Source organism: Sceloporus occidentalis, unplaced genomic scaffold (genome assembly GCF_023333645.1).
Source record: "Sceloporus occidentalis isolate IW3139 unplaced genomic scaffold, rSceOcc1.0.p SCAF_8, whole genome shotgun sequence".
Lineage (NCBI taxonomy): Eukaryota > Metazoa > Chordata > Lepidosauria > Squamata > Phrynosomatidae > Sceloporus > Sceloporus occidentalis.
The window spans coordinates 23443091-23461270 of record NW_028316988.1 but is presented as its reverse complement, the minus strand read 5'-3'; the positions used below and the strand labels follow the sequence as shown (position 1 = coordinate 23461270).

The 18180-nt window shown below is 49.2% G+C and overlaps 1 protein-coding gene across 1 annotated transcript; it reads left to right on the top strand.

Annotated features, from left to right (window-relative positions):
• The first annotated feature begins 461 nt into the window (after positions 1-461).
• On the top strand, positions 462-17761 carry LOC149308246 (sodium/iodide cotransporter-like). The gene is made up of 15 exons (XM_089535391.1): positions 462-836; positions 7563-7628; positions 8003-8054; positions 8292-8359; positions 8679-8833; positions 9434-9574; positions 10576-10705; positions 11144-11232; positions 12024-12136; positions 12643-12713; positions 14860-14946; positions 15852-16057; positions 16581-16684; positions 17044-17147; positions 17477-17761. Exons 1-15 carry the CDS (start codon positions 462-464, stop codon positions 17675-17677), a joined length of 1962 nt encoding a protein of 653 aa, XP_089391517.1. The 3' UTR covers positions 17678-17761.
• Positions 17762-18180: the final 419 nt, after the last annotated feature.

Genomic DNA, 18180 nt, shown 5'->3' with positions numbered 1-18180 from the left:
AGTGGTGCTTCTGACTTATAGCGACTCTAAGGCAAACCGATCACAGGGTTTTCTTGGTAAGATTTTATTATTTTTATTATTATTATTAAGATGTGTTCAGAGGGTGTTTGCCTTTGCCTTCCGCTGAAGCTGAGAGAGTGTGACTTGTGCGGAGTCCACGGCTGAGCGGGAATTCGAACCCTAGTCTCCAGAGCCAATATGTGATGCAGAAACCAACTTGGGGAGCTGGTATAAAAAGTCTCTGATCGCACCAGGAATTGATAGAAAATGTTCTCAGATAAACGACACCTATATGGATACTGGGTTGGGGCCTATGTTTTCGTTCTTCCTTTGCGTTTTCGTCTATGGATTTCCTCCATATTGTTCCTTTTACCCATTTCATGCCACAATGGTCTTGGAGATGGCTGTGGCTTAACAATGCTCCTTTTCTCTTTCTCTCTTCCTCCCCAGACCTTCCCAAAATGTCTGCCAGCGGAGGCCCCTTGGAGTCCTTCAAGGCGGAGATGCTGACCTTCAGCCTGTGGGACTACGGGGTCTTTGGCCTCATGCTCCTGGTCTCCACCAGCATCGGCCTCTTCTATGCGCTGGCCAAAGGTGGCCAGAAGACCTCCGAGGACTTCTTCACAGGTGGCCGGCAGATGTCCGCCATCCCCGTTGGCCTCTCGCTCTCGGCCAGCTTCATGTCGGCCATCCAGGTCCTGGGGGTGCCAGCCGAGGCCTATCGCTATGGCATGAAGTTCCTCTGGATGTGCCTGGGCCAGCTCCTCAATACCCTGCTGACCGCCTACCTCTTCCTCCCCGTCTTTTACCGCCTGGGACTGACCAGCACCTACGAGGTAAACGGGAGAGGGATGGCGGCACGCGCCCTGCACCCTTGTAGACCGACACTACTGTCTGCCCCCAAGTCATTTGGGACCCATGGCAAGCCTCTCATGGGGGCTTCTCGGCAGGTTCCTTCAGAGAGGGTTGCCATTGCTGTCCCCTGAGGCTGAGAGAGTGTGATTTGCACAAGGCCATCCAGAGTTTATATGCTTGACCCTGGTCTCCAGAGTCGTAGTCCAACACTCAAACCCCTGTCTCACGCTGGCTCTTGTATCCGTAGCTGCATAAGAGCCAAATGTGGAACCATTAACAATTTCTTAAACTGTTTTGGAAGCCTAATTCCGGGGAGAAAGGCAGAATATAATCAATTACAGGAATCAAGAGTTGTGCCCCAATATGAAGAAGGCATCTCAGGATGCCTCTGCAAAAGTGACCCCTTCCTCCTTCTTCCCTTTCTTCATCCTTCCTCAAAACCCACCTTTTTTCCTTTTGGCACAAACTTCTTGCAAACCTGCCAGGCAGCTTTAGCCCCTTGGGTCTTGTTTGACTGCCGCTCTGACCGCTGACCATGCCACTTGGGGACGATGAGGTTTGCAGACTATCTGCAACATCTGGAGAGTTGTGTGGTTCTGTTATACCTTATAACTTTATTCTAAAGGCCGTCCAAATGCACGAACGGCAAGGTGACCTGTGGCATCTGTGGGCAGACGGCTCCACGTGCGAAAGGCGCTGGGAGTCCTATCTTTCTCCCGCTGATAATGGATGACAGGATAAGGAAATTTTTCTAGCCTATCTACAACTGAAAGAGCAAACAAGCCCTCTTTGGCCTTTCAAATCAGTCCTGCTGGACCAGATGTTGCCCAGCAAACAAATGCCGCTGATTTGGCGACTTTGATACGGTCCCCAATTGTTGCGCCAGAGAAAAAGGATTTCCCACATGGCGCGCCTCCTTTGGCTGGAGGGATCTTAGATGCCCATGCACCAGTATTTATTTTTCAAACCAATGAAGTGAGTTTGGCCTATTTGGGGTTTCTTGGCTCAGTAAGTGTCCAGAGACTGTTCTTTTATAACCATCCTGGTACTCTTCTCTGAAATGAAACTTAGGACAGTACAGCCCATCCGACTTCCCATCCCTCTGTACGGCTGTGGTAGCTGGACAGTGAAGAAAGCGGGAAGGAAGAGAATCAAATGTGGTGCTGGAGGAGAGACCTACAGATGCCAATGGGTCTGAGAGCAAAGCAAGGAGTGAAGATAGCTGAACGGAGGCTTCCAAGACACAGGCATATCAGTCTGGAAAATCAGGACGCAAAGGGACCTTGCAGTGCCTTGGAGGCTCACTGAAAGAGAGGAGTCGGTTGCATGAGTTTTTGTAGACTTGAGCCTGCAAGAAAACGGAGGCTATCGATCTTGACCATATCATGAGAAGACAGGATTCAGCAGAAAAGGTGATAATGCTTGGAAATGTGGAAGGCAGGAGGGAAGATGGAGGTGGATGGAGTCCATTAAAGAAGACACAGCCATGAATCTGCAAGACCTGAGCAGGATGGCTGAAGACAAGAGGACTTGGGGGTCTCTCATTCATGGGGTCCCCAAGGGTCGAAGAGGACTGGAAGGCAGCTAACAACAACCAACTTACTCAGGAACAACAACAAACGTTTGGGTCTATCCAGCTGTTGACATCCATCTCAGGTTTCCATAGAGTGCTTTGAAACTTGCTGAAGCCTGACATGGGATTCCTCCCCTCATTGACCTGGAAAGGGCCACTGCTAGCCAGTCCGGCATCCATTGCGAGGCTGTTGCCCATCAGCCAAATTTGCTAGTTGTTATGAGCACAGGAAAACAAGAAACCATCTCTGACCATTGATCTATCTAATTCTGAATTTCTGTTTCGAATTCTTTAATGCCGTGGAGAGGAAAGCCGGTGTGGCGTAGTGGTCTGAGTGTCAGATGATGACTTTGGAGGCCAGGGTTTGATTCTTGACTTGGCCACGAAACCCACTGGGTGACTTTGGGTTGTGTCACACTCTCTCAGCCTCAGGGATGACAAAGGGAAACCCCCTCAAAGGAAACTTGCTAAGAAAACCCTATGATAAGTTTGCCTTAGGATTGCCATAAGTCGGAAACGACAACAACGAAGAACAAAAGTTTGCCAGTGTTGATAAAGCAGGCAGGATCACCTTTCCCCTAGCAAGGCCCAAGGAGAAGGGGTTGTTGTGCTGAAATGGCCCTGACTGGAGCCACAAAACAACTCAGGGAGGAATGCTCAACTTAGTGGAAGGCACAGATAAGGGAAGCTGGCTGGAGCCGTCTGCCTAAAACCACCCGAAGTTGATAGATGCCACCAGGCAAAAACCCACCTCCGGAGCTATAGGGTTACCATGCTAATTGGGCTTAAATGATTAAAATAATGAATAGTACGGGATAGCAAGCCTTGTGTGACTTGGTTTTGTTAGTATGCATGCTCAAGGACGCAACCTAAGAAGTGACCCAGAGTCAATGCAGGGATAGGATGCTGTGTGATTATTACCACACTGAAATGTATAAGATGCTTGTAGTTTTGATTTTCTCAGTGGAATCCACTGGGTGACTTTGGACAAGTCACACTCTCTCAGCCTCAGAGGAGGGCAAGGGCAAACCCCCTCCGAACAAATCTTGCCAAGAAAACCCCAGGAGAGGCTCACTTTAGAGTCACCTTAAGTTGGAAATGACTTGAAGGCACACAACAACAACAACCAACAACAAAAGTCAGGAGAATGACTTGAAGGCCCACAACAACAACAGTTTGCCTGAGCCAACTAGGAAGGGCAAGATCCTGCCCCTCTTCTCCTCTTCCTCCACTGAGTAAATTGACTGCAAAGTGCTTTTGCACTTCACATTCAGTTTGCAGTAACTGAAGTAAGTGGAGGACAAAAGGGGAATGAGCAAGGAAAGAGAAACCAAGACATTATTAAAGCAACTGAAAAAGAAAGTGGGATGGTTGAGGATTAATTGGGACGGTCCCTCCAAATCGGGTTCGTTGGAGGCTGTGCTTTTGCACTCATAGCAGTTCTTGGGCTATTTCCAACAGCAGCTTCGTATGGACAACCTTTGAGGTTCCTTCCCACTCACTGAAAGGCAAATCCAAGGTGAAAAAGCAGCTGCTTTCCCTCTCCCATGGCCCTCAGATTTTGGCCCTTTAACTTGAGATTTGTCTCCTGGTTGCCTCTCTGAGAACAGCCAACGATGGAGTGCTGAGTTCAAGTGGCCTTTGCTTTCATTTGGTCACTGAAGCAGGTGCCCTGGAGTGCCACCAAAGGCTTTCTAAAGAGGCCAAGCCCCACGGATGACTAGTAGTCTGGGGCAGATGACATGAGGAGCAGAGACGACGCCAAGCCAACTCTGGAGGGCTGGCATAGGTTGATGTAGGCTGGCGCAACCAGCGAGTGGCATAGGAAAGATGATGCGGAACAAAAGCCCCTTTCCTCTTAGAGCCCTGAAGGACTTTCCGCCCGACTGAAAGAGGACCCTTCATCCCCAAATGGGTCCGATTTAGGAAATAAAAATGCCTCTTATTCCATTCTCTTACACAAGAATGAGTAATTTCAAAATCTTTCTCCCTGCTGGATGTGGTTGTGTTGTTGTTTTGGGTGATTTCCCCCCCTCCCCCCCAATTTCAGGGTTTCTTATTTTGTTGGTGTTGTTGGAAAGAAACAGCAATGCCCCTCTGTCATTTGCAAACAAACCAACACACGGGGGGACCCAATAAAACCAGGGGCCTGCGATCTGCAAGCGTCCCAACTAGAGCCCTTGTGTCAACATGGTGGCAAACGTCACACTGATTTAATGGACGGAAAGCCATGATGCATCTGATGAGGAAGACTCAGTCTATGAAAACTTGTTCTCTCCATTTGTCTCAAAAGTGCCAAGAGATCCCTTTGCATACTGACCCAAACTAACAGAGCTATGGCTTTATCCACGCGGCAGAAGTAATGCAGTCTGATGCCACTTTAGCTGCTATGGCTCCATGCTATGACATTCTGGGATCTGTAGTTTCGTGAGCCATTTAGCCTTCTCTGTCAGAGAGCTCTGGGGCCACAACAAACTACAGATCGTGGCATGGAGCCATGACAGATAAAGTGGTGTCAAAGCAGATTATTTCTGCAGGTGCAGATGCGACCCCACCCTACAACTTCTTAACAAGGACTACAAGGCCCATCTGCCTGGCATCTTGGCACAGCGGGCAAAGGAATCCATTCCATCCTGGACGGCTGTGGCTGTGTTATTGTTTTCCTCAAAAGGAGAAGAGAGAAATCCTTGGCAGAGCCTCTGCGTTCTTTCATTTTTGTCTTCATAAAGAAGAAGAAATAATTTTGCCATTTTCGTCTCCACTCAAGAAAGCCAGTTCAGGACTTCTTTTCTTTTTAACGTTCTTTTCTGAACAGGAAACTTGCTTTCTGTACCGAATATTTGGCTTTCTGTGCAAAAAATCCACATGTGTATTGGTTTTATCTTGTTGCTATCCTGCCTTTCTCTCAGGATGGGACCCAAAGCAGCTTACAGGATAAGATTAAAACAAAATACTATTAAAATGGTAAATGACACAAAAGTTAAAAGAAAAAACATTAAGCAGATTTGAAATTGAAGGCTTTCATTAAGCAGATTGTTGTTGTGTACCTTCAAATTGTTTCTGACTTACAGTCACCCTATCATAGGGCTTTCTTGGCAAGTTTCTGCAGAGAGGTTTTGACATTGCCGGGATTCGAACCCTGGACTCCCAGTCTCCTAGTCCAATGCCCAAACCACTACACTGCACTGGCCCATATTAAATACATAGTCCTATTAAATACCTTACGGGCACCAAATCTAGTCTGGTCTCAGAAGCAAAGCAGAGTCAGCCCTGGCTATTCCTTGGATGGGAGGCTGCCAGCAAATGCCATCTGCTGGAGGCTACATCTCAGGAGAAGGAACTGCCAAAACCACCTTTGAGGATTCCTTCCCTAAGAAAACCCTACAAAATTTAAGCCAACAGGTGACTTGAAGGTGTGCACACACATTAAAATATTTAAAACAAGGTTTTGCGTGTATATATAATACACCTTAAGCTGCAAGATCCCTGTCTGTCCTTGTCAGGGTTTCTTGCCATTTAGCAAGCCCCTTTTTGATTGATCATTCAAATATTGCCAAATATGCTTTGCAACCCTCATTCAGACACATGATCACAAGCCATTGCTTGCTGGGTCTTGGACGCCTCTGCTTTGGCCGATGCGGATCTTGCAAGGAACCACTCAGGACAGCATCCGACCCAGAGAGCCTCTTCTTGCATTCTTTGACAGAATCACTGAACTGGAAGGGGATCCCAAGGGTCAGCTAGTCCAACCTGCTCTGCAACGAAAAGCAAAACCTTGGCTTTCAGTTCCAACTCTGCTTCAATAGCTTGGCTTGGCCAGCTCTTCTGGTTACGCTGGGCATTACTGAGAGGCCAAATCTGGGAACTTGGTCTTAGGTCAACAGAGAAGTAGCCTCTATGTATCTAAAGGGAGGGAAACCTGGTGCTTGCCAGGGCATTCAGGGGAACATCTTGGGAGCTCTTGGGCCACGGTCCGATTGCTGAAGGTGAGGATGGAGGCTCTGCCAGTTTCCCCTCCTGCATCCTCAAGTGAAAAGCTAGTGCGCAGCCTTTTTGCTGCAGAGCTCAACCTTCCACTGTTGAATAAAGCAGGGTCAACACAGCAGGGTGTTTAATGGGGGGAAACTAGTGCATGACAAAAATAAACAGAGAGGAGTGTTTGGAGGAGGAACGGAGCAGGCCGCCAGGGCAGCCTAGCTGGGTGCAAAGTCTGCCTCGTGGTTTTTGTCCAGGAATTTCAGGCCAAAGGGTTCGGAGGGCAGGGAAGCAGCTGGGTCTCTTGTTCTGGTCCCAGCATGGTCTGGTCCAGACGCTCAGGACCTTGGACCCGTTGGATTGACGCTGCGGTTCCTTGCAGGGGACAGGGGTGGTGGCAGCCTTTGGACGGCTCTCCAAATATCAAAGTTAGATTTGTGCCTGGTCCAAAGCCTGTCCTGCAGTGCTCCCATCCACCAGGCAGGAGGGGACCTCCTGTTTTCCTCCAAGCTTATTCTGCAGATTCCTCTATAACACTTTTCCATTCCTCAGAGAGAGACATAGCCTCCTGGGGATGGTGGGTGTTGGTTTTTCCGTGGCCGCTTCGGAAACGCTTACGGAGGCCTGCCGATGTCTCCTCCAGAACGTGGCAGTTTGGAAGGACATTGCGTTACGTCAAGCGGCATTTACTCCCTAGAAGCAGCACATTCCTGCTGGTGCAATGGGAAGATGGCAACCCCAAAGCCTGGGAAAGCTACTTTTAGAGAGATATTAGCTACGATAACCAAATAAATCAGGACACGGGGAAGAAAACAAATCCTTCCAGAGCTAACTCTTTCCTTTCCAACTCAAGGGGTCACCCTAGTCTTTTCCACAGTTTCAAGGTGCTTTGTCCAGTGGGGTAGGATGGAGCCATCTTCTCTGTTTTCCACAGGTGCCTGCTATGAAAAGTCTTTAGAGTCATAGAAACGGAAGATTCCTCAAGGGCCATATAGTCCAAGCTGCTGCCATGGGTTAATAATAACCACCTTGCTCCATTTTCTAAGTGACAACCCTTTAGATGTTTAAAGATGGCTCTCATGCCCCCTCTCCCTCTTCTCCAAGCAGACCTGCCCTGCTATCCTTATTCAGGTCCTTTCCTCCAATCTTCTCTTGGCAGTACCTGGAGCTGAGATTCTCCAAGAAAGTCCGTCTCTGCGGGACAATCCAGTACGTTTTGGCCACGGTGAGTCCATTTGGGATAGGAAGCTAAAGCAGGACCTTAGTCCTCAAGGTCCCCAAGAATGGTGCAGTTTGAATGGGAAGACTGGAAATGTGTATAGGGAACATTTCCAGGGGCAGGCATATTGGCTATTCAGCAAAACACAACCAAATCCAAAGCCCACAGAAGACCAAACCTTTGTTAGCGTTTTCCAATCACGATATTCATATACCCTGCACAAATTGGCAGGCGCTAATCTCTCCCAGCCTGACCTGGAGATGCCAGGGATCAAACTGGGAAATTTCCTCGGTTAAAACAGGCTTTGCAATTGGGTCACAAGACAGCCCTTTCTCTCAAAGCCCTTGAAGACCCTCTCCATTTTCCCTCTGTTCATACAGATGCTGTATACAGGGATTGTGATCTACGCACCAGCTTTGATCCTCAACCAAGGTACGTCCTGCTTTTGGTTGTGCAAAACGTCTGCACAATTCCGGCCCACACTTGCTCATGAGTAAGCCCATCGGGGTCCAGTGAGGGAAGTTGCTGGTGGATCCTTTTAGATGTCCAGGATTTAGACACTGGATCTGAATAAATGCCCATTGAACTCTCAGAATAGTTTAATCAAACCTTTATCGTCATATATTGCCTACTAAAACTGAAATCTAATTCTATTCGCTTTTCTTCTAGTGACCGGGCTGGATATCTGGGCTTCTCTCCTCTCTACTGGTGTCATCTGCACATTTTATACCACCATTGTGAGTATATTTTGGGTTCTTCCTCTTCTAGGAATATAAAAAGGCACAACACAAAAGGAAAGGCAGCTGGGGAGGGAAGAGGAAAACACTCAAACTCAGGGACATGTTCTCGGTTGATGGAGTCCCTCAGATTCTGTGTAGCTTTTGAGGGAGAGGCAAACGTGACTAAAGTGATCCTAAGCATAGATTCAGAACCACAGACTCCAGAGAGGTAGACTGCTCCCGTAATAGAGGATCCTTTGACAGCGGCCCATGAGGCAAACTCCTCATCCTTTCTGCCGAACCTCTGTTACTCAAACTCTCTTTACCTGTCTTTCAGGGCGGGATGAAGGCTGTCGTCTGGACGGACGTCTTCCAGGTTTTCGTCATGCTCTCTGGCTTTGTGGCCATCTTGGTCCAAGGGACGCTCATGGCCGGAGGGCCAGGCCAGGTTCTGGCCATCGCCCAAAACAGCTCCAGGATCAACCTGGCCGAGTACGTTGCTGTGGGTTTATTCTTTGCTCTGCCTCCCTTGACCCTTCCTATGGCATCCAGCGAGTTTCTACTACACAGCCATCGCTGAGAGGTTTGGAGCCAGAGTTTTTTGGGTGGGGAAAGTAACTACCAATCCCATAATCCTCCCATGCCGGCTACTGGAAGTTCAAAGCAAAGTTGCCCTCCAAACGTCTAATGGGAGACTTGTGAGATCTGGCGACAACCCTGTAAGGCAGAACAAAGAAATCCTGGTCTCTTGCCATTTTAACACATTGGTTTCAAGGATCGTGGGGCGGAAGGGATTTCGAGGGCCTCTGCTTTAAATGGATAACTGCATTTTAACAAGAACTACTTCTAGGCTTTTGCTTAAAAAGTGGGAAGGGAAGGGAGGAATTTAATGGTAGCACCTTTAAGACTAACTGGTTTTTATTTTCACTTAGGTCTCTGCATGTGCTTTTATCTGTATTTGTTCCCCACTTTTTGCAAATAATAGTAATAGTCTGATAGGTATTATGGGAGCAACCCTGTTTGACTGACATGATATCTGAATGATCTCTTTTCTCCCTGTCTTTTTGTCTTCCCCGCACAAAATCCTTGCAGTTTCAACCCGGATCCGCGCAGCCGCTACACCTTCTGGACCTTCGTTTTTGGCGGGACGCTGGTCTGGCTTTCCATGTATGGCGTGAACCAGGCCCAGGTCCAGCGCTATGTGGCTTGCAAGACCGAGAAAGAAGCCAAGCTGTGAGTCGGACAGAGAGAAGCCGGGCATGTGTGTATGTGCGCCTTCTTTGTACAGTGTTGCGCCAAATGTGTGCCTTCAAGTCATTTCCAACTTACGGCGGCCTTGAGGCGAACCTATTGTGGGGTTTTCTTTGCAAAACTTGTTCAGATGAGGAAGTTTTAAAAAATGGAACTTTGGCCAACCTTGGTCAACCCAGGCCCAGTCCAGAAATGGCTGCAAACAGCCCTGCAAAAAGAGATGAAAGGAGAGGCACAGACCGGCCAGGGAAAGCCAAGGTGCTTCAGGGTCGTGCCTTTTGTTTTGTTCTTAATCAGTGGCCAGGTCTGTCTTTTTCTTCTCTTCCTTCACTCTTTTCTTTTGGTTATCTGGGCGGCTGCGCCAGAGCGGCAGGGAGACACGCCAGACCAGCCGGGCTCCTTGGGTTTTCCCGTCCCTCCACCTGAGCCTATAGACTTAAGCCGTGTTCCTCGCTGACCCTGATAACCCCCGGCCCTGCGAGGAGAATTTTCCTTCCCCGCCCTGAGCCCTGGGGCCAAGCGCTATCGGCACCAGACTGGGTTTGGCCGGCAGCTCCGTCTTACAGAATGGCGCAGAGGGTCCTCGGGGCAAGAACCCACAGGTCCCTCTGCACCATTCTGGGGCAGGAACCCACATCTGCAAAGGAGCCGGCATCGTGGCATGGTTTGAGCGTTGGAATATGACTCTGGAGACCAGAGTACGACTCCCATCTTGACCATGAAACTCACTGAGTGACTGTGGGCAAGTCATACTCTCTCGGCCTCAGAGAAGACAAAGGCAAATCCCTCTGAACAAAGAAAGCCTTTGTCTCATTCAGCTCAGCAGGGAATGGGAACAGAGACCCAGGAGACTCTAGGGGAAATTAAAGGGATCCCCTGGGGATAAGGGCCAAGAACAGGGTGGCTGTATGGCAGCTTAGACCCCAGGGATCATCACAAACCCACTCACCCTTCCTCTTCCACTTCTTCCTCCTCCTCTCCAGAGCTCTCCTGGTCAACCAGCTGGGCCTCTTTGTCATCGTCTCCTCCGCCGTGGGTTGTGGCATTGTGATGTTTGCGCTCTACAAGGACTGCGACCCTCTCCTGGCCGGATACATCTCTGCGCCTGACCAGGTAGTTTTCCCTGGGGGGCTCTGTGGGGACAAGCCCTGTTTTACTGGCCAGAGGTTGAGGCAGTTGGGGAAAAGAAATAAGTTTTGGGGTAGGATAAGAAATAGTTTAAGGTGGAGAAGCGGCAAGAGATCAAGGGGACAGGTGAAGAAATGGGAGCAACAACACATGTTGTTGTGTGCCTTCAAGGCAACCCTAAGGCGAACCCATCGTGGGGTGTTTTATTTTGTCCAAGAGTTGTTTGGAGGTTTGCCATTGCCTTCCCCAGAGGCTGAGAGAGTGTGATTTTCCCAAGGTCACCCATGGACGAACGGGGAATCGAACCCTGGTCCCCAGAATTGTAGTCGGCTACAGACCGCTGCACTACGCTTGCTATTATGGCCAACATGCAGAAACTGAATTATTTTCTCCTTCTCCTTTTTCTAATACCTTTCCCTGCAGTACATGCCATACTTGGTCTTGGACATCTTTGAGAAGTATCCCGGGGTTCCTGGCCTCTTCCTGGCTTGTGCCTACAGTGGGACCCTCAGGTCAGTGCAAACACCATTCATCCCTCCACCCGCCACCCATCCCTGCAGAGTAGGCACTTAGGCGAGTCTATGGCCTGTTACAGACAGCCAAAATAAAGCTGCTTCGAGTCATAGTGGAGGTATGGTGTTTCAATGATGCATGCGTCCTAAGAGTCCAGAAGTCGCACCAAAGCCACGCTCCAGCCCTAAGGACTGGAGCGTGGCTTTGGTGTGGCTTCTGGACTCTTAAGGATGCATGCATCATTGAAACACCATACCTCCACTGTGACTCGAAGCAGCTTTATTTTGGCTGTCTGTAACAGGCCTATGTCTCCTGTCTAGATCAGAATAAAAATGAACTCCAGCCCTATTTCATTTCTCCTGTGGTTGGAGCTTCTCCTCCAGGAACCTCAGCTGTCCTGATAGAAAGTCAGAGTCTGGCTCCATTTTGGCCGCACTGACCGGCAGCCGTGGCTCCCTAGTTTCCCCTCCCATCTCCTTTCCCTGGAGCTGATGCTGGTCATTGGACCCAGGACTCCTTTTGCATGCAAGCCAGCAGCTCTGTCAGTGACCTATACACTTCCACCCTTCCTGGACCTCATGGTTCTGAATCAAAAGGGCGTCTTGGGCAGGAAGCTGCCTCACAGGCATCTCAGCTATTAACTGGCAGTCACACCTGACCAGGGCTTCCTATGAGCATGGGTCCCAGTCCTGCTTGGAGAAGACATCCTGCCTTCCTCAGCAGGGCCTGCCATGGGGGTGACCCTCGAGGGCCATTACTGACCAGTATGTGGCCTTCCTTCTCCTCGCAGCACGGCATCCACCAGCATCAACGCCATGGCCGCTGTCACGGTGGAGGACCTGATCAAGCCCAACCTCCCCAACCTCTCTCCCCGGAAACTCACCCTCATCTCCAAGGGCCTCTGTGAGTACTGAGTTCAATTGGACCGCATTTGCAAAACAAAAGGAATGGGAAATAACTAACTTCCTGAAACTTTGGCCAGTCCTTCCGCCAGTCTACTTTCCCCTAACAATGACCACCAGCATATAAACCAGTCCTAAATCCAGCTTGAAAGTCCAAAGGCCATGTGAATTGTTCTAGTCTTAGACCCCCATTGGGACCTGATTTCCCTGGGGAGACTGATGGAGTCGGAAGGGGGTTTCCGCAGGATATTTGTCCCAACCCCATTAATGCAGATGCCCACTGCCAAAATGTCCAGGAGTCCCACTATAACCGAAGGGCAGCTGCCAAGAAGGCCTCGCCTTGGGTGCTCACCAACCTGACATGCAACAGGGCCTCCGCTGGGCATCTCCAGGTCTGGACAGGCTCCAGGCTCCTGTTCTCAAACCATTTAGGACACTGTGCATCAAAAACGCCCTCTGTTCCCAGCTGAGAAAGGAAATAAATGGCATCTCTTCTGCTTCCCCTAGCACTGATCTATGGCACGTCATGCATCACAGTTGCGGCTTTGTCGTCCTTGCTAGGCGGAGGAGTGCTCCAGGTAAGGCTCTTCTGGGTGAAGGGATTGTGCCAAGGAGGACCTCCCTCCCAATTCCTTCTTTAAAGGGAGAAGCACACAGCTGGTTTTATTCCCACTGTTTTGTTTTCAGCCTTGTTCTGCCTTGCTATGGGAACTGGCTATTGGGGAGACAAAATGGGGGTATTTTCCTTCCAGCAAGAACTGTGACACCCCAAAGAAATCCCACTCCTTTGCCCAGTTTGGCAGGGAGAGCCCCAATTTCCAACTGCTTTTTATAATGCCCTGGTTTCTCTCTCTTCCTCCCACTTTCCCCCTCATTGGTCCTCAGTTCACTTTAAAGTCTGAAAATTAATTTCAAAGTGAAAAGACGCTTTGCGCTCCATTAAGGGCCAGGCTCTTACCCTTCCCTGCTGCAGCCTCTCCTGGCTTCTCTGCTCCTCCTCATTAATAACCTTTGCCCTCTTGACCGCTCTGTGATGTTGTTTGGTCAAAGAAAAGTCCTGGGTTTCCATCTGGGAAATGCTCCCTAAAAAGCCTCCTCCTGCAGAGAGTGAGACAATGGCAATAATTCACATTCTCCCCTTTTTGTGGGATCTGTGTTTCTAAAGTGAAGCTTTCAGTTATTGCAATGGTAGGAATCTGGGCATTAAAGGAAACTATCAATAAATTTGTGTGTAGTTTGGTTGGGCCACCAGAGCTCTCTGGCAGAGAAAGCTAAACATCTCACAAAACCACAATTCCCAGAATTCCAGACAGCATTTAGCCATGGCGATTAAAGGGGTGTCCAAATCATTTTTTTTATTTGTACACCGCTTTGATCATCGCGGAAAAGCGGTTTATAAATAAAAACTATTATTATTATTAACTGCTTCTGCAGTGCGGAGGCAGCCTTTGCCACTTTGAATGCGGGGCAATTTCCTTCTGCACCATTTTTGGTTTCTTTGCCGAAGCCGCGCAGTTTCTGAGAAGCGACATAGTTTTCTGGGCAAGATGTGCAACTTTTGTACAGAAGCTGCACAGTTCCCTGTCATTGCAGGGGAAGCTATGGAGCAAAAACCTGTTTTGTTGTTCTCGATACATGGAACAACAAAACTGGAATTGGAAAAATCAACATTTACATCCCTGTGCCCAAAATACGCTTCTCCCCTTTCTGAGATTTATGTGTAATTAAACCCAATAGGCCTGGAAGTTATAGTGATAAAATCGGCACCATTTCACTCTTTCTGCATGTTAGGGATGAGGCAGCGCAGGTGAGTTTCAAGGGAAACAGCAATGCTTTGTGGGCTCTTATCGTGTCTCCAAGGGCTGCCCCATGTGCATCACATTGCAGTAGTTAAAGCTGGAATTTCCCAGCGCAGCCGCTGCCGCCGCCCCATGACTATCTCTGGGTGTAACTGGGGAACCGAATGCAGCTGGTAATGAGGCACGGATTCTCATGCTCAGCCCATTCTTATCTCTTTGGTCTTTTGACCAAGAGGTTCTCCACCCGTCTTTGAAAGAGGAGCAAAATCTTAACTTGTGCACACAGAGGAAGAACCATCTTAACTTCAACACACAGAAGAATCTTAAGAATCATCACCTTAACTTATGCAAACAGAAGAAGCTCAACTGACACGCATAGCAAGACTTTACTTCTGCATGAATGGGGGGGGGGGGAACTCTCTTATCAATCTGTATTGCACCCCAAAATCCTCTCCTCCTGTGCAGCTCATTGCCACTGTCAAATCTGGGCAGCTAATTAATGCAGATGGATAGAAATGAGTTCCAAGCTGAAGGCACACTCCTTTCTCTCACCACATTTCAGTGGAGTGTGCACCTAATGGCTTTAGGATGCATTTTATTTCATTTTTCTTGTTTGTTTAAAGTATTGTTTTATCCACTCTTGAGCTGCAAAGGCTCCTGATTTATTTCAAACAAGGAAGAAAACCTAAACCCCAAGGCTCTTCGTTGTACTTTAGTATAAAACCCAAAAAGACCAGGAACAAAATCTGTCTGGATGATGGGTTCTCTTCTCTAGCTAAATGCACTTGACTGCCTAAGGTTTTCCCCATAGGACTTTGGGTTCCCAGAGTGCCATGTGGTGTGCCTTGGGGGGCTTCTTCCCCTCTCCTCCACCCCATTAAATGGGCATCTTCTTTCCCTCTTTGCGCTTCTGTCTCTGTGCCAGGGCTCCTTCACCGTCATGGGGGTCATCAGTGGTCCGCTCCTGGGCGCCTTCATCTTGGGGATGTTTGTTCCCATTTGCAACACGGTGGTAAGTCCCAAGTGTTGTATGTTTGTGTGCTGTCTGGGGGAGAGGTTGATGTCCCTATGAACTGGAAAAATGAATGTGGCCGTTTGCAAAATAATTGCAAGGAACACCGCACAAATGCACGCAAGGAGGAGGTCAGGGCGAGCGGGAAAGTGAAGCAGCCGCCTCAGTGAGAAATCCAGAGCATTCTCGGCAGTGATGGAAGCAGAGCCTGAAAATTACTCTTGGGGATGACAACTCCCATGCTCCAAGTGCTCTTTTGCCATAGTTGTGGAATTGCCAGTGCAGCTGCTGGATTTTGCATCAGAATGGAGGGAAGTGCCATTTTGTCCTTTGCCTCTGGTGGCTCAATGTTTTGGGTCATTTCCTAGATAAGGGCTAGGAACCTCCCCATAGGATACGCAATTCCCTAAAATGACACATTTTTGAAATACATAAGAAACGGTCCATTCCTTCACTTCCATGCCCTCCAACTGTCCCCATTTGACAGGGAAAGTCCCAGTTAATCATCTGCCATCCAACTTTCCACACTGCTTTAAAATGTCCTGGTTTCTTCTCCCCTCCTGCTTTTCCCTTACTTAAACTGCCTGGGTTTTCCCTAAGTAGATGCCTATATCAAATAATTGATATTGCTATTCTTACATAAATTGCTCCAAACTGAGCGCAAAGTCCAAAAGTCATTCATGCTCAATTAACAGAAGATGGAGTTTCTTGCCCTTCCCAGTCAGCTCAGGCAAAAGCAAATGGCTGCAGAGTCTCCCAGCTCTTCCTTGCAAATAACGTTGGTCATCTTGACCACATCCTGGGTTGGCTTGGCCACACATGTCCTGGCTTTTCATTGTGAAGGGTTAGCCGCGTGGGACTCCTATGCTGTTGGTGAGGACTTCAGCCTGGTCCTTGTTTTCCAGGGGGTGTTTTGTGGTCTGGGGGCCGGCTTTGCCCTCTCCTTCTGGGTAGCCGTCGGAGGCACCCTCTACCCACCCAGCGCTGCCACTATGGGCGTCCTCCCATCCTACGGAAACTTCTGCCCCTTGTTCAATGCCTCCGAGGGGGTGAACGGCACCATCGTGTTCGGACCGCTGCCCCCACCGGACGTCTCAGGTGCCTCAGAGAGGTGAGATGGGGAAAGGAGGCGCTGGGGGAATCCTGCCCCTCGTTTTGCTATGAAAGATGTGACATTTTTAAAATATGAACCAAACTGATCCACAAACTGGAAGCCATGCATCCTTCGGTGTTTGTGATACATGGATTATTTTCAAAAATGCTTGAGGGGGAAAATGCAGATATCACTATGTTTGCTTTAGGGAAAATAGTATGCCCAAGGCAATATATTAGGAGAATGTGCTCAGAAAATATGCACAGTTTTGGAGAATTTGACTAGCGCACGTCTTCATAAGTTCAGATAGAGAAAAAACTAGAGGTTTTTTTAACCTATCCACTGCAGAAGAAAAGGGAGATGGACAGGTTTCTGAATCTCTCCTTGAAGACAATGCAGTGTGCCTCTGTAATAAACGGTGGGGGGGCTTAGAGGTGCAACTGGAAGGCTCTTGCAGCTTTTCTGGGGCACCCCCTCAGTTCTGTGCGGCCTTGGCCAGGAGCCCTTCCTGTGCCAGCCTGTGACATCACTTCCTTTGCAGGTCCGCCATGGCTGACGACTTCTATGCTATCTCCTACCTCTACTATGGTGCCCTGGGGACCCTCACAACCATCGTCTTTGGGGTCCTAGCCAGCTGCCTGAAAGGTAACCATAGACGCCAATTCAGGAGGGACCCATCACAGATTTTTGAAACCCACTGAATCGGGTTCATCCCAAGATCTTACTATAATCTTATAATAATATTATCCCCAAGAATCTGGGCATCAGGAAGGCATCACTGCATCACAGAGTGTCTAATGAGTATCACTTTGGGGGGTAATCATGCTCTTGCATGGGGAAGGAGGTCTTGTGCCCACAAAAAAGGCTGGAGGGCAAAAGGAGTGCTTTCACAGATGTGCTTTTTTGGATCACCATTTTGCAAGTAGGCTGCCATCTCTCATGCTCCACGCAGGCACCTTTACTCACTTAATGGGATTTTTTTTCTTGGTCTGTCTGAATTTCAGGGCCTTCCAAGAGGAGCACAACGTGTCCTGGCGTTTTGTGGTGGGACGTCATGAAGCAGACCTCCTCTGTCTCCCCAGAGGGGCTGAGACAGCTCTTGGACAAGGTGTGGCAGGGACTTTCGGGGAGAAGGATTGGGGGGTGGGTTTCCTGGATGAACAAAATGGAAGGCCAAAGGCCACCTCATCCATGCTCACTACCTTGAGTCCAGGGGAGGAAGCTGGAGATGAGCCCAAACCAATGGAGTCATTGGTCCCAAGAGTCAGTTAGTCCAGCCCCTTGATGACCTTTGAAGGTTGGTGTTGCCAGGCCATTCTTCCATCCCTGGCAATATGTTTATGGGAACCTGGCGGACTGAGAGCCTCCCGTTTGGGGGCAAGAACATGGATGGCATTGCCATTAACACCTCCTGTTCCTCCATTTTTGTTCCCCCAGAACCCTGGAGGCTCCCCTGAACTGCTGATGAAGAAGGCCTTCGGTCCCGTCTCTCTTGTTCCAGCCAAGTTTCCAGTGGAGGAGAAGACCTTGCTGGGGAAAGAGGAGGTGGCCGTGAGCAAGGGTTCGGAGGAGTTCGTCTGTGCATGTGCTGCTTTGGACCACGGCTGTTTCCAGCTCCTCAGAGAGACAGATGTGTAGCATGGAGGAGTCTGTGGGTCATTCATGTGTCTTGACCAGCGCCACATGGGAAGGGGGGGGTTAAAGGGCAAAGACAGCTGACCTGAGGCTGGCAGACGTCCATTGAGGTGTACCCCCAGCCCTGGTGAATTTTGGGAAGGTGGGTGGCATGTCTGGCACTGACATTCAGCCAAGGTACGCCAGAAGAAGTCCAGAAGGGCATGGACCCTTTGGAGGCTCTGCTCTGGAGGAAAAGAGGGGAAGGAAAACCAGTTGGAAACTGGGCAGCCCCAAAGACAGAGCAACTTGACTCAACAAACCCCTTTCTCCTGCTTTATCTTGCCCACCAAAGATGATGCCTGGAAACGGATCCCGAGGGAGTGGGATCACATGTGTCCCCCACAATCTGTGCCCCCCCCAGTCGTCTAAAAAGGGGCACCATTGCCATTGGTTTGAAAGGCCATGGCGTTCCCTCAAAGGATTCTGGGTATGGTTGTGGGGCAAGGGGCTGAATAGCTTGGACA

Coding starts and splice junctions, on each gene's coding strand:
- LOC149308246 (XM_089535391.1), top strand. CDS start 462: ATGTCTGCCAGCGGAGGCCCCTTGGAGTCCTTCAAGGCGGAGATGCTG. Junction 8,055..8,291: donor AGCTTTGATCCTCAACCAAG/GTACGTCCTGCT, acceptor CTTTTCTTCTAG/TGACCGGGCTGGATATCTGG. Junction 8,360..8,678: donor GCACATTTTATACCACCATT/GTGAGTATATTT, acceptor CCTGTCTTTCAG/GGCGGGATGAAGGCTGTCGT.